Genomic DNA, 25,488 nt, shown 5'->3' on the forward strand with positions numbered 1-25,488 from the left:
TATTGTTGGATAAGAAAGAAAGTACAGGGGGCCGGATGCGGTGGCTCACACCTGTAATCCCAACACAGAAGGCCAAGGCAGGTGGATCACAAGGTCGGGAATTTGAGACCAGCCTGGCCAACATAGTGAAACCCTGTTTCTACTAAAAATATAGAAATTAGCTGGGCATGGTGACATGCGCCTGTAGTCCCAGCTACTTGGGAGGCTGAGGCGTGCAAATCAATTCGGGAGGCAGAGGTTCCAGTGAGCTGTAGCACTATAGCCTGGGTGACAGAGTGAGACTTGGTCTAAAAAAAAAAAAAAATATAAGAAAGTACAGGAAATGAACCTGTTATTAAGCAGTGCAGAACGGTACCCAGTAATTTTTTATTGTTGTGCATTGTAGTGATTCAATTAAATACTAAATTATGCTGATCAGGAAAGTATAGATATGTAGTATGTAATATGTTTAAAATTTTTATGTAATTTACTACAATTTTTTTTTTTTAAATGTGTATTAAGGCTTGGAAGATAAATGAGGCGGGAGTTGGAAGGGAACAGACAGATACATGGCTTTGTATATGAATAAAAAGTTGTTAGGTGTGTATGTGTATTTTAAACCAGGGAGTGATCAGGTCTGGTTTGTGTTTTGAAGATAACCTGTGAGAACAGTTTGGGGAAGGGGAAGGTCAAGAGCAGATGCATAGAGAGGTTACTGCAGTAGTCCAGGAAAAAATAACAGTAGCTGTATTGTGAGTGTGGTGTAGATGTCTAAAGAATTGGTTGAATCTGACAGATACTCAGGAGGTAAAATCTACCAGGTAGATGATGGCTTGAAAATAAACGGGTGTGGCAGCAGGGGAGCAGTGGTAACACTGGCCTGGCTGGAACATCCTCATTATTCCTCAGCCCTTTGGTTAGACTAAACTTTTTAATCAGATTTATTGGCAGCTTACCGGTAAGAGTTTTTGTCATAACCAAACTTTTCAGAATGGTTTTCTTTCCCCCTTTGAAACAAATATTTGGACATTTTGAACAGCTCTTAATGACTTAATCCAGAGGTTGGCAAATGTCTAGTAAAGGACCAGATAGTAAATATTTTAGGCTTTGCAGACCGTTTCATCTCTGTCCCCTCTTTTTGTAGTTTGGGGCAAGCTGTAAAGACAATATATAAATGAATGTATGTGGCCACGTTCCGTAACAGTTTGTTAGTGGGCGCTGAAATTTGAATTTCCTATAATTTTCACATGTCATAGCATTTTCTTCTTAAAATTTTTTTTCCCAGCCATTAAAAAATATAAAAAGTTCTTGACTCAAGGGCTGTACAGAAATCGGCAGTAGGCCGCAGTTGGCCTGCAGACCTATGTAGGATAAACGAACCTGATAGCAATATCTTCAGCATACCCTGAGAAATGACCCTGTGTGGCATACGGGCCTGAGTGTGTGTTCCAACTTAGGGAATTGGCTAACTAGGAGATTCGTTCCTTCTCTAGGAGAAACATCTGTGCCCTGTCCCGTCCTATGGAACATGAGCTGTACAGCGGATCGAGGCCCCAAGTTTGGGGCTGAAAGAAAGTTGACAAGTGGAGGTTGTTAGGGGGAGGGTGCTAAGTGAAAATGTTACATAAACTACATGCCTTTTCCAAGCTGTTGTTCTTCTGTCTAGCCTGCCTCCAGTTGACACTATGTAAGGTGATTCTCCTGTCCAGTCTACTGCTGCTCTACTCTCTGCCCTGTGTGTAATCCTCCAGTAAAACCCATGTCTTTCTTGTATGCTGGCTTGGGGTCTTGTCTTCGCCTCTTAAACTTGGTGCCACCCCCCGTGGAGTCAATAGGGGTTTGGCATAACAACCAACACTTTACCAACCCCAGAATTTCTTTACAAGAAGCTTTTAAGATAGATAGCAAATAGGCTGTAGGATATTAATTCCTTTCATTCCTAGAGAGTCATAAATGCTTAAGTCTATAATGCTATATTTGATTCTTCCATTTGTGAATTTGGGGGCTGTAGAAACAGGGAACTACCAGCAAACCCAATATAGCTAAGGAAATATATAATGCAGAGTGAGCTTCATGAAGGACAGTATCTTTAAGAAGGTAATTAACACATACCAATGAAAAGTAGTTTCCATAGGTCAGCCCCAGTGGGAAAGAAAATTAATAACTTTTGTCAGACTAAATACAGTTGTGTTAAAAAAAAGTTGAGTAGAGTTCTGGTGTAGTTGTAAGAAACTTGGCTTAAATACTTAGGGGTTGGTGTGCTACCTGCTAAGCTTGAAAATCCCTGTAGAACCAGCCCTTCAGTTCTGAATCAATTTTTGACATAACTCATAGGGATTATATTATGTATGTGCTGTTTTAGGAAATACTGGTGACACTGAGTCCAGTTATTTGAGTGTAAACAGTAGTTGGCAAAATTTTATCTATGTAAACAATCCTGATTACAGTTAGGTGTGCAACTGCTATAGTTTAAATTAGATTTTAATTGTGATAGTAATCTGTTAATGTATATTTAGCCTTCCGTGTTACCTGTTGATTTGTCATGGTGGCTGTAAAAAAATTAGATTATTGACAAGAAAAAATACTTTTAGCCAAATATATTTAAGACTTTAAGGCCCCAGTTGCCAAAAGGGCATTTAAAATAATGCTATCAAATTTTGTTAGGAATGTTTTATATTTGGTGAAGCGATCCTCCTATATTAGCCTCTCGAGTAGCTGGGACTACAGGCACACACCACCATGCCTGGCTAATTTAAAATTTTTTTGTGTAGAGACAGGATCTCCTTATGTTGTTCAGGGTAGTTTCAAATTCCTGGACTCAAGCAGTTCTCCCTCCTTAGCCTCTCAAAGTCTTGGGATTACAGATGTGAGCTACTGCACCAGGCCTCTGAGGATTTTTAAATAGATATTTTTTTGCCTTTGATTCCGGTTATATCCTGATAGTTGACAGCATAGTAAAATCTTCCTGTTATGTTTGTGTGTTCATGTGCATATGTATGTGTGTGTGGAAAGACAGATAAACATAGTGAACCATGCTTTAAAAATGCCCTTTAATGAGCCGAAATAGCTCAGTTGGGAGAGCGTTAGACTGAAGAAAAATGCCCTTTAGCTGTTCAGAGCTGTCTTTGTTCAGTTGAGCGCTAAGGAGAAAATTATGAAGAGAGAAAACTACTTTATCTTCAAATTTAGGTAAGGAGCAGTATATCTTAGAGGGAGGATGTATTCATTCACCCAGTAAATACTTATGTCACTCTGCGTTGACATAGTTCTATGAAGTAAACAGATACTGTGTGTGAAACATGAGGAAGCTGTGTTTTAAAATTATTCCTTATGTTTTTTTAGTTCAGTAGAATTATTTAGAACATTTTATATTTTTATTTGAAAGTCCTAAAGACATTTGAGTGATAGTTTCTTAAGACTGTAACTGCACCTGTAGCTCTTGGATTAATTTTAAGTCTAAGGAATTTGTTATCTGGTTGCTGTACATTAAAAGCAATACTTTCACTTTTGTTTATATTTTGAAGAAGCAAGAGTTTCAGAAAAATTCAACTGAAATTCAGTGAATAGCTTTTGGAATAGCTAAAACATGATAAGACAACAAATATAAGAGAGGAATAATTTGTATGTGTTATGATAGGGATCATATGCATACCTTACTGACAGAACCTAAACTGAAACAGTTGATAAGTATAAGCCCTGTGCGCTGTACCCAAGTTGATACTTTGGTTGTGGAGCTTACTGTCATTCTTTGGTGTCCTATGTTTTCTGCAGCTGAAGGGAATTGGAAATATGTATGTTTGGAAACATCATTCTGGGACATTGAGCTTGATTGAGAATTTTAGCTGTGGCTGGTGCAGATTTTTCCTACTGTTTGCTTTAAGCCAATGAGTATAAACAGTAGCCATAGAGGTTAGAGTTCATTGTTAACGATTATTCTGAACTCTATGGCTGTTTAAACCTTTGTTCTCTTCATTTGACTTCTACAATATAATCTAAGACCCAGGTAAAACTAATATATTGCTCATGTTACATATGACCCCATAGGCTAGTGGGCATTACACATGTGGGAAGTTAGTGTCGGGTGAGAAGCTGTGGCTCAAAAATGCATTTCTCCCTCTAGTTTGTGAATTCTCCAAGCAAATGCCATTACTCCAACCTTCTTGCCTCTCTGTCTTTCTGCCAAGAGAAAAGTCCCAGAGCAGAGGCTGTTGTCATATTTATGAAAACAAACAAGTAGACCCTAACTACTGTTGAAGCTCATGCTCAGTTCCAGAAGTGCCTTGCATACTTAGTCAGGTTTCTAAAATTGCCCTCAAGAATGCGGACTGTTACCCTTGGCACTGAGGCATCCTCCTCCTATTCTGTAGTGAGCTTGTTTCACGTCAGTGAAGTGTAAAATACTACTTAACCTCCCTGTGTCTGTCTTTTGATCATTCTGTACCCTCATTCACTACCTTCCTTCCCCAGGGGTGATGTGTGACCATTTCAAGGTTCCCTGGTAGCAGAATATGTTCAGTATATTGGATTTTATAAGGTCCGTTTGTATTAGTTAAACCACTGATCCCTAGGTCCTTGTGTTATTGGCATACGCTCTCATATTATAAATTAAGGATGCCTTGTTTGTATTGCCACATGGATTTTACTTAGTTTCCCATGAGAGCTGACCTGTCCTGTACTACCATAGTTTAAGTTGACTTTTCTCCCATTGTGAATAGTAGTTTAGTTCTTTCCCCTTCATCAGCTGTTTGATAAGAGCAGTCACATTGTACTCTATTTGACATTATTCTGTAAAATGGATTAATTTCTTAATTTACTCAAATTTAAAAGAGAAATTTTTATTATATTATTTGGTTGTTTTCCCAGGGAAATACCCATGTTGCTCTAGATGACCTTTACTTTCTAATAAAGCTGTAATTTTCTGTGTCAGAATTATTTTCTATACATTTGATGGGGCACACATAACATTACATAACATTATATAACATGGCATCACAGGAGAATATCCTCTGTCAGTGGTGACCCGCCATTAAGATATTTTATAGTTATTTTAATCTATCAGATTTGTAGGACATATATATTTAAAATGATCTAGACAGTAAAGCAAGAGGAATAAAGCTAATGGGATATTTTTGGTACTAGGGTGGAGGAGACAAAGATGGACAGAAAGTTCATTGATAGCCTAGAAGGTAACAAAAGGGTATCAGTTATAAAAGCAAAAGGGAGCATCTTTGTAGTGTTATTTTTAGGAGTGTGAATATGCCAAAGACATAAAAATGTGTGCACGCTTTTCTTGCATTTTATGACTTCAACAATAGCTGTAAAATTTTTTCACTTGTTGGGGGGGGAAATTATTGAATCTCAAATACTTTATCATCCTAGGTTTCTCCATAGTTTTCCAAATATGGAAAGTATATTTGTTAAGATATCCAAACTTGATTCCAGTATGGATTTTGATTTGCTTGTGGTCCCTAAATGTCTGTTCTTATCTTATCCATTCATTCTGTTTTTTTGTTTGTTTGTTTGTTTTTGCCACTATTCACAAGAAATAAAGCCTTGGAAATCTCAAAATAGACCCCCTATGATGTTGCATGGTTGTAACATTTTTATGCAAAGTATTATAAATGTTTTAATTGGTTATAAATGCTGTGAGAGAGATCTGATAGAGAGATGAGTGGACTGCAGAGTGTAGTGAAAAGAGTCCTAGTTCTGGCCCTACTCCTGACTAGTTTTAGGAGTTTTGGCAAGAATTTTAACCTTAGTTTTCTTACCTGTAAAAGGAGATGAGAGTAGATGTTTCCTTAGAGTGCATTCACATTCTCACGAAGTTGAGTCTACCTGGCGTGGGAGTAATTATGGTGAACATGGAGAAGTATAGCTCATTTTGGACAACACGGAGGGCGTTTGCTAGGCATATAGTATAAAACTTAATATCTGATCCCATAAGTAAGTTTGTTTTTTGTCCCTAACCAAAAAAAAAAGTGCTGGGTAGGTAGAAGGACACCTACAGGGTGTACTTAAAGAATCCTTGTAAGACATCTAATGAGTCATTACAGCATGCTGATACCTAACATAAAAAACTACCTTGGATAGCTTTTCATTCATTTAGATATTTGAGTGATACTGTGTGTCATAAGAGGCACACTAATGATTTTGGGGCTACAAAAAATTGATGGTAATTTTCACTTAAAATTGTTTCGTTTGTGTTCTTTCCATTCTCGTGAGTGATAGTTTTAAAAGAGAATATGTGAAAATAAAGTAAAAGAATTGTCAGGCTGGACGCAGTGGCTCGCACCTGTAATCCTAGCACTTTGGGAGGCCGAGGCGGGCAGATCACCTGAGGTCAGGAGTTCAAGACCAGCCTGACCAGCATGGAAAAACTACATCTCTACTAAAAAATAGAAAATTAGCCAGGCGCGGTGGTACATGCCTGTAATCTCAGCTACACAGGAGCCTGAGGTAAGAGAATCACTTGAACCTGGGAGGTGGAGGTTGCAGTGAGCCGAGATCATGCCATTGCACTCCAGCCTGGGCGACAAGAGTGAAACTTCTTTTCAACAACAACAAAAAAAAGGAGCTGTCACAAACAGGTAGATAGTAGAAAGTAATGATTTTCCTCAATGGATTGAATATATCTATGGTCCTGACGTGAACTAAACTTTTGAAGAATGTCTTTTATACAAATTGTTGTATACTGATGTTTTATAGGTTCATCAAGGATTGCTTTGGAGGATTTATTAGAGAATTAGACATTTAGGTTTTTAGCTTGGCGAAGTGCTTGTTGAACAAGGTTAAAACATTTCCTACTACCTTGTTTCAGAATGTATTCTGCTATATTGTGTTATTGGAACATTTGCTGTCCTGCATTTTAATTTTATTTCAGATATTTTTGTCCCTTATTAAGTCACTGTCATTTTTAAGCGTATAGATTTTACTTAAGGGTCTCCTCTTTGGCTTCTTGAGCAGCTTTTCCTTTATGGCAGAAAGTTTACCTATTAGAAAACTATGATAGCTTAGAGAAAAGCTAGGTCATCTGTAGCGATCCTGCCTGTGGTTATAGAAGTTAGTTAGCTTGCATTTTCTTGGAAATTTTTCATAACAAATAATTCTGTATTTGCCAGACTCGGAAAAGATCCTACCAGTAAATGAGTTAAGTTCATCTCAAGTCAAGTTACCTAATTGAGATCAGATGGAGTGGAGCTTCAGTTTAGATGCCAGACCTTTTGCTGTGTGCATATATTGTATACTATAAAGTTCTTTGCTTATGGAAGTTGATTTATTTGCCTCCTTTTTTTTTTTTTTTTTGCTGGAGTGTTTAAAACAATTTTACATTTAAACTGAATTTTTAAAAAGATGCAGTGCATTCCTGCAAGCAGTGCCTATAATTGTGGTTATAATCACCAGTGATTAGAATTTCCTAATCTGCCTTTAATTATGCCATTCTTGCCTCTAGAACTGAGGCCAACTGTATAAATTCATTAACGTATCCATTTAGATATTAAGTGTTGACTGTAGGTCTAGCTGGGTGCTTGGACAGAGTGATGAAATGTAATATACAAAATAATATGCAACTTCTGCCCCTCAGGTATCAAATTTGGGATAAGATCTACACAGAAGTGTTTACATGACATGTCAAATGTGTATTATCAGTAAAAAGAATTCAGTAGGACAGAGAAGGACATTTTGCTTTTTAGTTCTCTGAAAAGATTTAATTGAGATGGTGAGACTTGATCTGGGCTTTTGAAGGGAAGGGAGTAAATTTTTATTAAAGTAGGAGTACAACAAGGCATTTTGGCTTAAGAGCAAAGGCATAGAGGTGTAATGGGTATGTTCTATTGGAGGAAAAGAATTAAATGACGACAGCAAATTTTTATTAGGCCAGTAGTGGGAAACAGTGAGAGCAGCCTTGTACAAGGAATGGTGGCATGGGGGTGCTTGCATGAATTCAATAATGCGAAAGAGGACCAATAACCAGGATGCTGTGGCAGAAAGCTCAAAGCCTGGGAATCAGAAGAACTGAGTTCTGGCACTTTTGTTTTCTTTCCGTTTAGACCTATATTCTCTCTAAGTGAGCAGTTTAAACTGAGAGAGCATAGGTTCCTTATGCTTAATATTCTTTAGTTCCATTATCAAAGACAGGGAGTGACAGCTTCCGTTTTGTATTACCTGAAGAGCTTTGTATGGCCTGGTATAGCAGGCAGACGGAGGTTACTTGATATAAAAATCTCCTGAACACATTCCTCTGTCACTGATTCATTCCGTTGTTTGTCATATTCAGTATATTTTTACCTAGAGGAGTGTTAAACCTATTGATTCTTTCCTTCTAGAAATAATTTTAATTATTTAGATTACCTAATGAGGTCAGATGGAGTGGAGATTTGTTTTAGGGACGATATAAAGGAATGGTTTTGATTTGGAATACTGGCTTTGAGTAGAGAACATTTATAGCCAGTGAGGTTGATGACATAGGAGAGACGCGGAATGTTTGAATTATTATAAAGGTTAAAATAAGAATCCAAACATCTGGCATCTATCCTGCCTCTAATGTAATCCCTGTTTCCTTTCTCTTTGGATATAGTGATTGAGAAGATGGCTGCTTCAGTGTGACTTTTTCTGGTGTCTTTATTTTGTTTATCGTTATTGGGAACTCTTATAACTAAGCAAGTTGCATTTAGATGACTTGTTTGTAGTTGTAGAATGATGATTTGATATGTAATCTCGTAATAGGGCCTTCGTCTTCTGTCATGCCAAACAGATCTGACCTGATGGTTGGAGTAATTTTTCTACCACCAAAAATCTCACCTGTATTGTTCCTGTCAATTGATATATTCACCAGTCTCAGGCCTAGGATCAGTCCCTTTTTGATTGTGGTTGGTTTCTAGGAGGAAACAATGTGCAAATACTGAGTTAAAAGAAGGATTGGGCCACTGGAGATACAAAAAAAAATCTTTTTGCCTTAGTCATCAACAGTGGAAAAGCACTCGGTTAAAGTAACTTTGATACAGCAGTATGTGTCATTGAGTAGTTACAGAAGGTTTTTCTTTATAGGAGTCTGGATTTTATTATTAGAGAATGTCATGTTAGAGGCCAGGTGTGTTGGCTCATGCCTATAATCCTAGCACTTTGGGAGGCTGAGGTGGACGGATCACCTGAGGTTAGGAGTTCAAGACCAGCCTGGCAAGTGTGGTAAAACCCCATCTCTACTAAAAATACAAAAAGTAGCTGGGTGTGATGGTGCACGCCTGTAATCCCAGTTACTTTGGAGGCTGAGGCAGGAGAATCACTTGAACCCAGGGGGCAGAGGTTGCAGTGAGACGAAATTGCACCACTTCACAGCCTGGGTGAAAGAGCGAAACTCTGTCTCAAAAAAAAAAAGAAGGTCATTTTAGAACTGTACTTTTTATTTTTAGAGACAAGAGTCTCGCCCCGTTGCCAGGACTGAAGTGCAGTGGTGGGATCATAGTTCACTGAAGCCTCAATTCCTGGGCAAGAATGGTACTGTTTTAAGAATTTACAAAGAATAGGAGTTCTCTGAAAAGTGAACAGGGGAAAATTCAGTAAATGAAAGCCACTATTTACTGAATACCTACAATGTTGCAGGCTTTATATATACATTATAATCTTTAATTCTCACCATATTTCTGATGTGTAAGTAGCAGTATCAGTGTTTACAGGGAAGAAGTCAGGCCTGGAGGGCTGAAGTGTCTTCCCTGGGTCACTTAGTCTATATGTAATAGAAACAGGGTTTTTACCAGGTCTATTGGGCATCAGATTTCTATATTTTTATCAGACTATTAAGGATAATAAGGAGATTGACATGTAAATAAACACAGGGCCATGTGCTGCATTGAAGTATTGGAAGTATTGTCCAGGTATGGAAGAAATACAAAGGGAGGGAATGATTGAGTCTGCCTTGGGGTGGACTACTTAGAGAAAGATTCCTGGAGAAAGATGACACCTTAGCAGGATATTAGTGATCATCTAAAAGTTCTTTAGGGTAGAAGAGCGGGATTAATGACACTGGTGATTCATTATCTCTGTATGTTTTTTTTCTCTCTTAAAAAAGAGCAGGATGATCTGGTTTATCTCTGCTAGTGACTCTCTTCATCACAATCTTCCTTGGCATTTTATACACCAAGATGATCCTGCTCTTCCCATCCCAGTTTTTCTTAGTTTGATCATTTTAGTACTTTACATTTGTAATATTTACTACTGTTTTATAGAGATAATTCCTACAGTGGTTTACATGTATTTCTATTATTAAATAGAATCATGCATGTGTGTACTACCTGCATGTCCATATGTTTATTTAATAACCATGGCTTATCCATTCCAGAATTCTTTGTTTTGATTCATCTCTTGGTTGAGTCCTGACTCTGAATATTTAAAGATAATACATTTCTTGAGTCCCATTTTTTTCCTTCTAAGAGTTCTGAAGACCCCTCTGCCATATGTCCCAAATAATATCTCTATATGTTATATATGTAGATCTCTGTATATACAGATCTCTCCATACATACATAGATTTCTCTCTATATAATTTATAGATACATAAATTTATAAATCTGTCTTATAGATACATAGATTACTACATATAGAGAGATGAATCAAGGATGAATCAAAGACTTTAGAAATGGACAGGCTGTGATTAAATAAATATGTAAATACATACTAGTAGTACACACATATATATACATATAATATATGTATATCCATATATTATATATGGAAAATTCCAAGCCCTACCTCTTTTGTCCTTGCTTCCACTCTTTATGCTCCTCATCCAACCTAGACTGATAGCTTCTAGATCTGCTACACAGTTGTTATTCAAGGACTTCTTTCACCTCTCTCCTATGAAGGATCTGTTTGTTCCTTTGCTTTTAGTAGAGTTGTTGCTCTAGAAGTTTATTGAGAGAGCACATAGAAGATAAAAGATTTTGATGCCCTATCTGGAAAAAAATGTATTTATCAATCAAGAATTAGGGTAGAAGAGAGGGATTAATGACATTGATGATGCATTATCTCTCTAGTTTTCTCCTCTGTTTAAAAAGAGCAGAATGATTTGGTTCATCTCTACTGTGGACTGTTTTCATCACAGTCCCTTGGCCTTTTATATACCAAGTGAAATGTGATAGTTTGGGTGTATATAGTGTAAGTTAAATAAGTTTTATTTCAGAATCTTAAAATTATTACTTCATTGGTTTTCTAGTTTCAGGTGTTGATGCTGAGAAGACCAGTGCCATTCTGATTCTGAAACATTTGGACCTAGACTCCAAAAATGGTACTGGCATGGAAGACAAAAAATTTAAAAGTCTGAGAAACTGTTCTAGATATTTTACTTTGATTTTTTTTTCTTTTTAAAAAACTTTAGACTTTGTTCTTTATCTCTAATGCTGTTACTTCATAGTAAGTACCTTGGTATGGCTGTTTATTTTCATTTGTTTATTTACATTGTTTCGGTCCATGTACTCATGAACTAAAGTTTGGAAAATGTGTTATAGTATGTCTTTGGTAGTTTCTTCCTCTTAATTCTGTTTCTGATTGGTTGGATGTTGGACCGCCTGGATTGATGTTCTAATTTTGTTAATTGCTCTACTCTTTGACTTTTGGTTCTGCTTCTTGAGAGACTGAAAAAGCTGTATAGAGTCATGGTTAAGAACTTAGGCTCTGGAGCCACAAGTCCCCTTTGAATTCTGATGTTGCTAATTTCCAGCTATGTGACCTTATACAAGTTACTTATCTTTTCTGTTTTTCATCTGTGAAATATTAGTATCTAATTCAAAGGATGTGGGGATAATTGAGTTAATTCACCTAAAGTACTTAGATAATTTCCTGGTACACAGTAAAATCTAATTTTTTGTTATCATTTGGCATGATTATTACAGCAAGTTAATATTTCTACTGTCTTTGAATTTTTAATTACCATCAATTTTAAAAATATTAATTAAGGACCTATCTTTTGGTTCTCTGTTGTTATTGTGTAGCTTCCTTTTATTGTTGTAGTATCATCTTTGAATTATTGGGATAATTGAGAAAAATCAATTATCCCAATTGATTTGAAGAAGCAGCAAACATGCAAGGTGGAAACCAGAATAAATAAACAAAAAAGTAGAAAATCTCCAAATAAATAGAAATCATAAGAATGGGGTGGTGGTGTGGTTGGCAGTGTTGACATTTTCTTCTGTGTCCTGCATTGACTTTTATCATAGTCTCTTGTTCTATGTATTTGTTTTTTCTTTTTTTTTCTTTTTTTTTTTTTTTTTTTGACAGAATCTCTCTCTGTTGCTCAGGCTGGAGTACAGTGGCATGATCATGGCTTATGGCAGCCTTGATCTCCTGGCTCAAGTGATCCTCCCACCTCAGCCTCCCAAGTAGCTGGGACTACAGGCATGTACTACTATACCTGGCTAATTTTTTTTCTTCTTTTTTCTTTTGGTAGAGACGGGAGTCTCACTATGTTGCCCAGACTGGTCTTGAACTCCTGGGCTCACGTGATCCTCACTCTTCAGCCTCCCAAAGTATTGGGATTACAGATGTGAGCCAATGTGCCTGACCTGGTGTCTGTCTTATGTGTTGGAGGCCTTTTCCAATTTTTCTCATAATTAGGTTCAAATTATATTTAGGAGAAATATACGTAGGATCATGTCCTCAGTGCGTCATATCAGGGAGTACATGATGTTAGATATCAGCTTTCCCTCTTTTTTGGTGACACTAAGTTGAACATTTGTTTAATTCAATGTCAGTTTTTTTATTGTAGGAGTGCCCTTTTCTCTTAGTTAATTAAGTGACCTTGGATTGATACTTTTAGAGTATATAATTATTAATATATACTTTTGCATTTTTAAATTTAATATGTTGTGATCTATGTCATTATTCATTTCAGTTATTGGATTGTCCAGATTTGGCAAGGAGGAGCCCTTTCAAACTGGCTTCCGTGCCTTTTAATTTTTATTTATTTTTATTTTTTTAGTTGTATAAATGTATGAGGTACAAGTGTAATTTTGTTACATGGCTGTCTTGAGACATGATGAAGTCAGGGTTCTTAGTGAATTCATTATTCGAATAATGTACATTGTGCCAATTAAGTAATTTCTTATCTACCCCCGCTAGGCCCTCCTTCCAAATCTCCATTGTCCTGTCATTCCACACAGTTATCTATACACATTATTTAGCTCCCACTTATAAGTGAAAGTATGGTATTTGTCTATCTGAGTTGTTTCATTTAAGATAATGACCTCCAGTTCTGTCCATGGTGTTGCAAAAGACGTGATTTCCTTTTTTTAATGGCTGAGTAGTATTCCATTATGTATATATACACACTTTGTTTATCTGATCATCTGTTGATGGACACTTAGGTTGGTTTATCTTTGCTACTGTGAGTAGTGCTGTGATAGAGATATGAGTACAGGTGTCTTTTTGTGCCATTTTATATGTCCATATCAGTTTTTGAGTACCTCCTAGGTCTGGCACAAGATAGCCCAGGCTCACCTTGTACTTTCACTGCCTGAGAGCTAGAAGCAGCCATTTCTCCAAGCAGCTCTAATTATTTTTGTGAGGGAATGATACTTAGAAACCTAAGTCCTGCTGTGTCTGCTACTGGAGTGTCATTGCTTTTAAGCCCTTTTTGGACAGAGCTCTGTGTGTGTGTACTTTTCTTTATGGTTATCGGTTTGATATGTAGTTAGCTTTTTTTCTATTTTAGGTAGGGATTTTCTGCTAATCCTTGTTGGTTTGTTTTTATTTTTGAACATGTAAATCATGAACATTATTTCAAAAGTCAAAAACTTTATTAAAAGGTACACTCATGAGTACTGTCTTCCCCATGTCTTTTACCACATTCTCGCTATCTGTAGATAGCATGGTGTAAACCTTAGGTTGGAGTTTATGCTTCTTGCTTTTCTTTTTTGCAGATATGCATATACATGCATTCTTATTTATCTTCTTTGCACAACAGCTAGCATTGCATGTTTGCATTGCATTTTTTTTTAACTTAATATAGCTTGGTCATCACTCCATATCAGTTCATAGAGACCTTCCTCATTTCTTTTTTTGTTTACAGCTATGTAGTACTCATCGTGTGGATGCACCATGGTGTATTCACCACATCTTATTTGTAATAACTTAAATTGCCTCCAGTACTGTACTGTTTCAAATAGTGCCACAGTAAATTATTGCCATATGTTTTTTTGTATTGTAGGGGACACACCTTCAGAGTACATTCCTAGGTCTGTGCCAGGAGATAAGTACATATGTAGTTTGGTTAGATATTGCCACATACCCAGAAATGTAGAGGTTGTACAATTTTGCCATCCTACCAGCAGTGTATGAAAGTATTGATTTGCCCACAGCCTCACCAGCAAAGTGTGTTGTTAGTCTTTTTAATTTTTGCTGACCTGGGATGAGAAATCATACCTCAGTGTAGAGATAAAGTAGAGCCTAAGGAGAAAATACAGTTTGTGCAAGAATCACCCAGATTTCTAGTTAAGAACAGTGAATGAAACGTGTTTCTCTCCTTCCCCCAAACCCACTAAAATGAGACTAAATGAACATAAAGAACTTGAAAGGAAAATGCTTCTTTTATTCAAATACCACAGTTTTAAAATTTGTTTAAGGAGCCTTTGTGTATCTTTTGTTAGTACAATGTCTGGTTAGAACTTTTGTCCATTTTTTCTAACAGTATTTGGGTTATTTTCCTTAGTTTTAAGAGTGCTTTATATAGATGTTTAACTTAGGATTTTTGACTTTATAATGATGTGGAGGTGATATATATTCTGTAGAAACTATACTTTGAATTTTAATCTTTTTCAGGGCTAGCAATATACATTATGATACTCTGGTAGTGCTGGGCCAAATATCTCATGTAATTTATTGAATACTGTATTGAAAGTGTTCTGAGCATATTTGAGGTAGGCTAGACTAACCTATGATGTTTGGTAGTTTAGGTGTGTGCATTTTCAACTTATGATACTTTCAATTTACCATCCTAAGTCAAGGAGCATTTGTATATTAAGGATATTGTCCTTTTGTTTTTGATATACATTGCAAATATTTTAAATTTATTTGTCTTTTGAATTTGCTTCTGATGTGTTTAGCCATGACACCTTTATTTTTCTTTTATTGCGTAATGCCTAAGAGATGCCCTAAAAACACTGACTGTAAGCTTTATGTGCAAAGATAGGGCTTATTAGTAGGCAAGGATATTGATGTATCATTCTGTGGGACCTTTTGATTTAAGAGAAGAATCTACCAATTTCTTAATGAATAGAGATGGAAGCTGTGGAGTGGGGCCTTTTTCAGTTCATAGATCTTTGTTTATTCTTCTGTTTTCTTCCCTGCCCATTGCTGTGCCTGGTATTCTCAGTTCTGAATATTCTTTGATGGTTTTTGTTTTTCCACAGTAAATCTCCATCCTCATGCCGTAGTTGGGGTGTGGTATTTGCTTGGATCTGTTTTTTATTCAGGCTTTCAGTCAGTCTAGATTTTAGCCTCATGAATCACTGTTGTCTTGGGAAGTCATGAAGCTCCAGATACCTGAGTCCTTTGGGGATTATTTAATGAGAATTGGCTTACTTCTGCAGACCCTCAGGATCTGTGTTTGCTCGGTGCCATTGATGCTTTCATTTATTTATTTTTTTCTCATTTACTGCCGACTTCTCTCAAGTTCTTCTTTAACTCATCTAAAAATTTTATTTATTTTCATTTCAGCAGGTTTTGGAGGGGAGAAGAGAGAAACATGTGTTTCATTCACTGTATGTAATTAGAAACCCAGGTGGTTCTTTGTACTTACTGTTTTTCTCCTTAGGCTCTACTTTGTAGGCAGTTGGATGGCTCTCAAATGAGGCTTTTTAGGTTCACAATATTGCTCTTTTGATTTAAGTTTGTTTGCCCGTACTCAGATGATTCTGATGATTCAAATCAGTTGCCTCTTGCCCTCTTTTATGCTAAGTTTAACTTCTGGGAAGCAAATTTTTCAAGTTTCAAGGCAAGAATTCGTTAGTTCATGCTTAAAATCTGGTTGCAGTTTTAAGATCTCTTTGTTTTCTCCCCATAGTTGATGAGTTTCATTGTATTCTATGTAGCCTGTGTTTGGCCATTACAGCTTTTTTGTAGTTTCATTTTTAGGGGTGTCTAATCTTTTGGCTTCAGTGGGCCACACATAAAATACACTAACAATAGCTGCTCAGCTTTAAAAAAAAATCACACGCAAAAAAATCTCATAATCTTTTACGGAAGTTTACGAATTTGTGTTGGGCCACGTTCAGGCCATGGGTTGACCAAGCTTGTTTTAATCGAATCCTCTTTCCTGTTTTTCTTCTTTCTCTTTTTGGTGGTTTTCAAGAAGTTGAAGTAAACATACCTTTTTTCCTTTCTTTTAAAATGCATTTAATACAGTTTGAAAAACATTGTCCAAAATCATATATTTCATTTAGGAAATTGAATACCTGGAGGAGTAGCTGTGCCAAAACCTTTTTCCCAATCCTTATAACGTTCAGCATGAGGTTTGATTCTCCTTTCACTCATTTGGTTGCAGCGAGTTTCATGTCACAGTGAAGGGAGGACAGTTCCTGTGAGAACACATGTGCTGGAACTAGAGAGTTGCCAAAACGTCTCTTTCACCACCTGTCTTACTAGTTGTCTCTCCCAGTGCGTCTGCTCCTGTCTACACTTTAGCTCCGTCATCTTCATGTGGCTTTCTTTCCTGTGCTTGCCTAGTTTCTGTTCTCTCCTAAGTTCAGCTTACACCTGAGCCATCATGGACACTCCTCTTTTACTTACTTTTGGCGTTTCTGCTTAAGCTCTTTACTGCTGGCCAATATAGTCTCTCATTGTTTCTTAATCATATTTCCAAGAAAAAAAAAAAAGAAAGATTGGCCCAGGCCATCTTTTTGTTCCACTTCTGATTTGTGCCTAGCCAAACTATAAATTGGCTGTCTGGGTTCAGGTATCCAAACAGCTTAGGATTGTCACAGGAGGGAACAGTAGAATCATGGTGTATCTGAGGACTGCCTAAGCAACAAGGAGGCAGGGGTGGGGTAGTTCACCTTGGTACGTGAAGGGGCAGAATAGAGCTGAATACATCAAAGAGTTTGTTTCTCTGTATGTCAATTTATTTTTAATGGAGTACTTAGGCAAATACTTAGTACTGCAGATTGAATCTTATAGGAAACTAGCTAATTTTTAAGTGTTAAAATTCACTGCAAAAACCTGCACCCTGATCTGATGGTATTTTCTGTTTTCATTATGACTTTAGTACCCTGGTGTGGCAGAAAGACCATTAAAGCGGAAGTCAGGAGTCTTAGATCCTAGGCCTGTTTTTGTGGTTTTGAAAGGCTTCACATTTCTGCATGAGATAAATTTTTAAGGTTATTGAGGTAGAATGGTGTCTAAGGTACTATTTAGCTATAAAACTTGTGACTCACAGTGTACTATATCACATTGGGAAAGGTAATTTCCACAAGAGTCGTCAGATTACAAAGCTTATAATTACATGAAATCATGAGTACAGGTTAATGTAAAAAGAGAGAGATACAGGAGTTTGTAGTGGACTGCATCCCCTCATTTTTTATTTGATGAGGAGATTGTCTTTGTAAACTGATACAAAGTCAGATGTTAAAATCACAAACTTTTCCCGACTTGAGTTGCACATAAACAGTGTAATGCAGTAAGTTAATATTGAAGTTTCAGATGCTTTTTGATCTTACATGCTTTTTAAAAGCCAAGCCATAGTTGGATATTCAGAATAGTTAAGTAACTTGAGTTTCTTTTACTTTTTAGGATTTAAGTGCCCCGTATGCTCAAAATTTGTACCCTCAGATGAAATGGATTTGCATCTTGTAATGTGTTTAACAAAGCCAAGAATAACCTATAACGGTAAGTCCAATGCTTTAAAATAATATTTTAAGTTAAAATTACCTTACATTTTATGAATTTCATGTTTTGAGCATAATTTAGAAGGAGGGAAGGATGTTGTTTTCTATTTTTACCAGCACACTAATGCAGTGGTTCTCAAACTCAGTGATCTCAAGATTTCTTAACCCTTCAAAAGATTATTGAGGACCTCAGTTTTTCTTTACATGGGTTACATCTGTCAATATTTGTCATATTAGAAATTAAAAGAATTTAAATTTTTTAATTTATTTCATTAAACATAAATATAATTATACTGACAACTTTTAAATGAAAAGCAAATTTTCTAAGCCAAAAATATTTAGTGACAGGAGTGGCATTTTCTGTATTTTTACAAACTCTTTAGTATCTGGCTTGAGGACGAGGAATTCTCACATGTGCTTCTTCATTCAGTTTATTGTGATATGACACATCTTGTGTCCTCTGGAAAACTCTACTGCTATACTGGTGAGAATGGGAATGAAAAAGGCACATACGGCTGGGCATGGTGGCTCATGCCTGTAATCTCAGCACTTTGGGAGGCCGAGGTGGGTAGATCACTTGAGGTCCAGAATTTGAGACCAGCCTGGCCAACATGGCGAAACCCATCTCTACTAAAAAGAAGCAGAAGATTAGCCGGCTGTGGTGATGCATGCCTTTAATCCCAGCTACTCAGGAGACTGACACAGGAGAATCACTTCAACCTAGTAGGTGGAGGTTGCAGTGAGCCGAGATCACACTACTGCACTCCACACTCGGAGACAGAGTGAGATGCGGTTTCCAAAAAAAAAAAAGGCAGATGCTGTTTTAGTGTTACCATGAAAATAGTTTTTACTTTGTTAATTTAAAAGGATTTCAAAGGCTCTTCTACTCTTCCTACTCTACAAGAGTCTTTGGACCACACTTTGAGAACTGCTGCATTAAAATAAAATCTTTTGGGTTAAGTGTAAGTAAAAAGTAATGTTTGTAATGGCCATTTTCAGAAGTAAGCAAGCATGGTTGAAACTGCAGCTTGTTTCTTTTTATCTAAGAGTATAGAGTAAATGAAGGGAACATATTTAGGAGTAGGAAGGATAAAAGTTTATTCAATAAATAGAGTAAATAGATGGATAATGGGAGAAAAAATCTTTAAGAGAAACCCAAAACTACCTATGCTGTGCATATCTGTCTCTGTCTTAACTCCCATAATTGTTTATGTTTAATATGAATGCCTTTAAATTCAGTCTATGAGCCCTGGAAGCTAACTGGTGTTTTTGTGAGGGCTAGTCCTTTAGACTGTACCATTCTTTTCTGAGCAAAATCTCTAGATATTCCAAAACCTAAAAAAAGATGGTAATGTAGTCTTGGCATACTTTAGAATAGACTTGGGGGTGAAAAGTCAAGTAGTTCTGTCCTGACTAATGAGTAGAATAAAATAAAGGAAAAACGTATGTTTTTTTTTCCCTAAAATTTTATAGGGAAACAGACTTCAAAAGCTTAAGAGAAATTTTGTTTTTTTAAGATGTAAATTTTGGTTTGAAACAAAATGTGTAGAAAGGGTACCAGTAAACAGTATAGCCAATTGAAAGATTGGCTAAATTCAGTATATATTTTGAGCATCTATTAGGTACGACGTACTGTGTTAGGAATTAGAGATATTCTAGTGAATGAACAGAAATGGGGCTTAGAGCCTACTAATAATAGTCACTGTTCTCTGAGCTAAGAATTATTGGTTAAATAAAAGTGTTCTGTGAAAAACGTAGTAGATATAGTAGCACTTATCTGAGATTTCTACTCAGGTAAGAAAAATGTTTGGAGGGAGAGAATTTAACATTGAAATGAGCATATTACTTTGGATAGTGTTTTGCAAGTTGTTTTAGGAGTCAGTTTCTCAATTCTTCCCTCTCTTTCAGCCTCTAGTATTGGTGGTGCTTCAGCCATACTATTACAGTGGTGACAGTAGACACTTTTTCCCATTCATTTGCTGATGAAATGTGAAAGTGGCTTTTAGCAATTACTTGGCATAGTAAATGTATCTGTTGATTATATCCTAACAGATTTGCATTATGAAATTAATTGGCTACTTTGCATTATCTACTTGAAGTTCATTCATTTAGGAAGTAGAAAGCATTCTCATTCAAAATTCAGAATTTGAGACTAAAAGTGTTTAGGTTTGTTTTTCATGTTTGCTCCACTGTCTTATCATTATACTCCGTAATTGTTTATGTTTAATATGAGTGCCTTTAAATATCAATAAATTGTAAACCTCTGGCTTTCAATTTGAAAATTGCAAATATGTTTGACCACGTAATAATATATTTACACACAGTCTTAGTATTCTGTACATTTACTTTTTGTGTAATATATCTAGAATACAGACTTCGTGTATATTGTGATATTTAACAATTTTTTTAAGTTTTAAGTTCAGGGGTACATGTGCAGGTTTGTTATATAGGTAAACTTGTGTCACGGAGGTTTGTTTTACAGATACTTTGTCACTCAGGTATTAAGCCTAGGACTCATTAGTTATTTTTTCTGATCTTCTCCTTCCTCCAACTCTCCACCCTCTGTTGGCTCCAGTGTATGTTGTTCCCCTCTATATGTCCATGTGTTCTCATCATTTAGCTCCCACTTATAAGTGAGAACATGTGGAATTTGCTTTTCTGTTCCTGCGTGAGTTTGCTGAGGATAATGGCCTCCAGTTCCATCCATGTTTCCACATAGGACATACTCTCTTTCTTTTTTATGGCTGTGTAGTATTCACATGGTGCATTTTAACTCACATTTTCTTTATCCAGCCTGTCATTGGTGGGCATTTAGGTTGATCCATGTCTTTGCTCTTGTGAACAGTGCTGCAGTGAACATAATGCATGCATGTCTCTTACAACAAAATGATTTATATTCCTTTGGGTATATACCCAGTAGTGGGATTGATGAGTCAGACGGTATTTCTGTCATTAGGTCTTTGAGGAATTGCCACACTGTCTTCCACAATGGTTGAACTCCCACCAACAACAGTGTGTGTTAAGTGTTCCTTTTTCTCTACATCCTCTCCAAGATGTATTATTTTTTGACTTTTTAATAACAGCCATTCTGACATTTGAAATGGTATCTCTTTGTGATTTAGATTTGCATTTCTCTAATGGATCAGTGATGTTGAGCTTTTTTTCATATGATTCTTGGCCATATTTATGTCTTCTTTTGAAAAGTGTTCATCTCCTTTGCCCACTTTTTCATGGGGTTGTTTGCTTTTTTCCTTGTAATTTTAAGTTTCTTATACATGCTGGATATTAAACAAACCTTTGTCAGATGCATAGTTTGCACAATTTTTCTCCTATTCTGTAGGTTGTCTGTTCACTTTGTTGACAGTTTCCTTTGCTGTGCAGAAGCTCTTTAATAAGATCCCATTTGTCAATTTTTGCTTTTGTTGCAATTGGTTTTGGTGGCTTTCTCATGAAATCTTTGCCTGTTCCTATGTCTACAAGGGTATTGCATAAGTTGTCTTCCAAGGTTTGTATAGTTTTGGATTTTACACTTAGGTATTTAATTCATCTTGAGTTAATTTTTGTATATGGTTTAAGGAAGTAGGGCGGGGGGTCCAGTTTCAACCTTCTGCTTACGGCTAGCCAGTTATCCCAGCATCATTTATTGAATAGGGAATCCTTTCCCCATTGCTTGTTTTTGGTTAGGTTTGGATATTTGACAGTTTTTTTAATTTCCTGATTTAACTGTGTCTAAATCATTAAACTTTTCTGCTAGATCACTTGTTTGGTGTCTTAAGAACTAGTATAACTAATATGTAACCTTCTGCTTGGGGATACTGTAACAACCAAAGATTTTGAGTTTTAAATATTTGACAGTATTTCAATCTAGAAATTAGTAAATGTCATTCAAAAAGTTAATCAAGTTGTAGCCATTCTTAAAGTTGTTGACTGAAATCTTTGAAAAATTATTATTATTATTATTATTATTTTAGAGTCAGGGTCTTGCCGTGTTGCCCGGGCTAGAGCTCAGTAGCTATTTATAGGCACGGTAATGGCATCCTATAGCCTCAAACTCATGGGCACAAGTGATCTTCCTACCTCAGCCTCCCAAGTAGCTAGGACTACAGGTACGTGCCACAATGCCTGGCTTCTTTTATTTTTTATTTTGTGGAGATAAAAATTCAAAGTGTATATTAACTGTATAAACATTCACAGCAAGAAGCAAATACAACCTCTTAATAAAAATTGTATATAGTTTTTGAGGTTTTAAAATGAGCCGTTGGACAGTGGCCAGTTATGAGTAAGTGAAGGAGAAGGAAGTTTTGCCTGGGCAGATGTGAGGGTTACAGAGAGGTGGCAGATTAATAATGACTTTCCTATCATCGGCAAGGAGAATTCTAATACCACCTTGTTTTAAAGGCAGAACCCTCCCCCCTCCCTACCAACAGTTCTATCACAGGTGATGAGTCCAAATGAAAATCGGCTTCTTTAATACCTAGGCAAACAATCTAGGATTGTTATAAAGCAGAGCAAGGTAAAGTCAGAGAGTCGCTAAAACTGAATCTTTTTAGTCAGTTGGATTCCTCTCAATTTTATATTTGAATTCCTACATGTTGATTCTGTAGAGAGATGCATCAGATATATTGGGCCTCTAAACTGTGTTAGTGCTCAAACAAGAACATTTTTTTTCAACATAGTGCTCATTTAACTTACACTTTTTTAGCCTTTTCCAGAGTAGCTAGATCTGAAATTTTGAAATTTGTTTGTTAAGTGAATGTTAATTTAACTGTCTATAAACATTCATAGTTAGCAAGAAGAATAGTGGCTTGTTTTCTTCAGGCTGGATATAAATCATATAGATAAGCTCCCGAATTGGATGAGTTCCAGAAATTCGAATATAAATTGATGATTTAGAGTTTCAGACACTTTCTCACAGAGATAATATTTGAAATATTGGTCTGTTTTACAGACTAGCTCACCAAAACCTTCTTATTTTTTTAAGTGCACAATATACCTGAACACCCAAATCTTAGTACCTGAAGAAGAAATTGGCTGAGCAGGTAGAAGCTCTCAGGGCTTGGGCAGCTGGCTCAGCAGAAGTCCCGATGGGAAACCCAAGGCTGTCAGGGCAGGGAAGTATTTTGAATGATGTGGGTGACATTATCTATTGCAGATGGTATTTTGGCAGCATGATAAAAATTCAGAATGCCACAGTGAGTGTTCATCAACATTGATTGCCTTCATGCCAAGAACTGCCTATTTTGTATACTTTTCCCTCTTTTCATGTGCTTCATTGTTGAGTTTATGGACCTAATAATTCCTTGTATAGTCTATGAACCTAATATAAATCTTATGAGTATAGAGACTCTTCATTTCCTTGTCCCTTATCTTCTATAATATTTAGAACAAGCCAAAAATGAACTAAATATTATTAGCAAATTCTTAGTCTTTTTAAAATTTTTATTTTATGTGTACATAGTAGTAGTAGGTTTATGGGGGTACATGTGATATTCGGATACAGATGTACAATGTGTAATGATCAAATTAGCATAATTGGGATGTCTATCACCTCAAGCATTTATAATTTCTTTGTGTTAGGAACATTCCAGTTCTACTCTTCTAGTTATTTTGAAATACACAGTAAATTATTGTTAACTATAGTTGTCCTGTTGTGCTTCCAAACACTAGGTCTTATTCCTTCTGTCTATTTTTGTACCCATTAATCAAAGCCTTTTTATATCCCCCCTTCTCTAGTACCCTTCCCAGCCTCTGGTAACTATCATTCTTCCCTCTGTCTCCATGAGATGAGTTTTGTTTTGTTTTTTAATCTCCCACATAATGAGTGAAAATATATCTGTCTTTCTGTGCCTGGCTTATTTCACTTAATGGCCTCCAGTTCCATCCATGTTGTTGTAAATGACAGAATTTCATTCATTTTCATGGCTGAATAATATTCCATTGTTTATAGATACCACATGTTGTGTATCCATATTCATCTGTTGGTAGATACTTAGGTTGATTCCATGTCTTGGTTATTACGAATAGTGCTGCAGTAAACATGGGAGTGCAGATATCTCTTTGCTATACTGATTTCCTTTCTTTTGGGTGTATATCCAGTAACAGGAATGCTGGATCATATGGTAGTTCTCTTTCTAGTTTTTTGAGGAACCTCTCTGCTGCTCTCCATGATGGCTTTACTAATTTACGTTCCCACCAACAGTGTTCCCTTTTCTCCACACCCTTGCCAGCATGTTACTGCCTGTCTTTTTGATAAAAGCCATTTTAAGTGGGGTGAGATGATATCTCGTTGTAGTTTTGATTAAGCAATTCTTAGTCTTGATTGTATTGGTCTTTAAACTGTAACTGGTCATGATATACTTTATACCATATAAGGTTCAGTTTTTAAATTAGACTTCTGTGATTCAAGGCAGTAAGATTTATTTATATTTAAGGAATCTTTGTTTTACTTGTAGTTGGTACTATGTTTGTGCATGTGTACTTAGAAGAGGTACAACTTGAAATAAAGTTGTCTTCTGGGAGTTAAATTGCAAACTTGTGAATTGAAACAGAGCTCTTTAGAATCATGAGAAAGAAGACCAACTCTATGGACACAGCAAGACATGACTATTATCCTGCTAAAGTAAACGTGTTTGAAGAAAGATTGAGTCAGTTGGAATGCCATTTATTCTGCAATAAAGGTGATGAAAAAATATCCCAGTTTCTACACTGTGCGTGGGAGAATCTGTTTTGTCAAGCTCACCCAAATATTGCAGGTGATTGTATCAGGCTGTTAGCACCTTGATTCCAGTGTGCACATGCAGTCTGCTAATAATCTGGATTCATGTCTAACATGTTTGCAGGAAAGAGCATATTTTTTCCCACTGTAGATATAATCTGGTCTTCCAAGGTACACATTATAAGTTAGAAGCCTGCCTTCTGCCTTATATACTACATTTTCTTGGTTTTAAGATTGTACCCTGAAAACACATTTTAATCTTTTGGAATTTAGGATGCTTTCTGAAATTGGCATATTGGTATTTTTTTAAAACTGAAATTTAAAAAAAAAGAAAAAACTTGCCAGCTGCTAAACAGAATTTTAAATAAGAAAGTCTAAGTTATCGCTGCCTGAGCATGTGTGAACTTTGCCTTCTGTGGCAGGTTTCTGTTCTCTGATTTGACATATCTGTTCATTTATGTACATTGGTGGTTTCTGTGGTTGAGTTTTAACTTAAATATGGATCCCTAATTGTAGCGTTAAGTAACTTGATAAAGCTTACATTATGAGGCAGAATTGAAGAGCTATTTTTATACTACAAATTGACTGTTGTCCATGAAGTGATGTTAAAGGAAATAGAAAATGTCAAATCCCTTTCACTGCCTTACAGAAAAATCTCAAAGTAGGTGATATCCCAGAAGAGCCTGGCAGAAACAAATCCAGGACTGTTCCTAAACCCATATGGGATTCCTATACTAATATACAGTCTGTGTTAAAGGTGAACTTGTGATGAAAAATGACAAATGAGTGAGAGTCAGCAAATATGAGAATTATCACCCCCAAGAACTTTAAAAATGACCACAAACAGCTTTATTTTCAAATAATTAAAATTATAAACAGATGAATAGGAAATACGGGAAAAATAAGACACTGTAAAGAACAGGAAGT

General features: G+C 36.3%; 1 protein-coding gene across 3 annotated transcripts in view; it reads left to right on the forward strand.

Moving 5' to 3' along the window:
* ZNRF2 (zinc and ring finger 2) overlaps positions 1 to 25,488 on the forward strand; it is an 88,813-nt gene that overhangs the window by 30,433 nt on the left and 32,892 nt on the right. For all 3 annotated transcript variants that reach the window (XM_017527097.2, XM_017527095.2, XM_017527096.2), the window contains exon 2: positions 17,752 to 17,847. In XM_017527097.2, coding sequence (XP_017382586.1) covers positions 17,752 to 17,847 — 96 coding nt within the window. The remainder of the gene's footprint in view (positions 1 to 17,751; positions 17,848 to 25,488) is intronic.

The sequence above is a fragment of the Cebus imitator genome, unplaced genomic scaffold (assembly GCF_001604975.1).
Source record: "Cebus imitator isolate Cc_AM_T3 unplaced genomic scaffold, Cebus_imitator-1.0 Scaffold45, whole genome shotgun sequence".
In the NCBI taxonomy this organism is placed as follows: Eukaryota; Metazoa; Chordata; class Mammalia; order Primates; family Cebidae; genus Cebus; species Cebus imitator.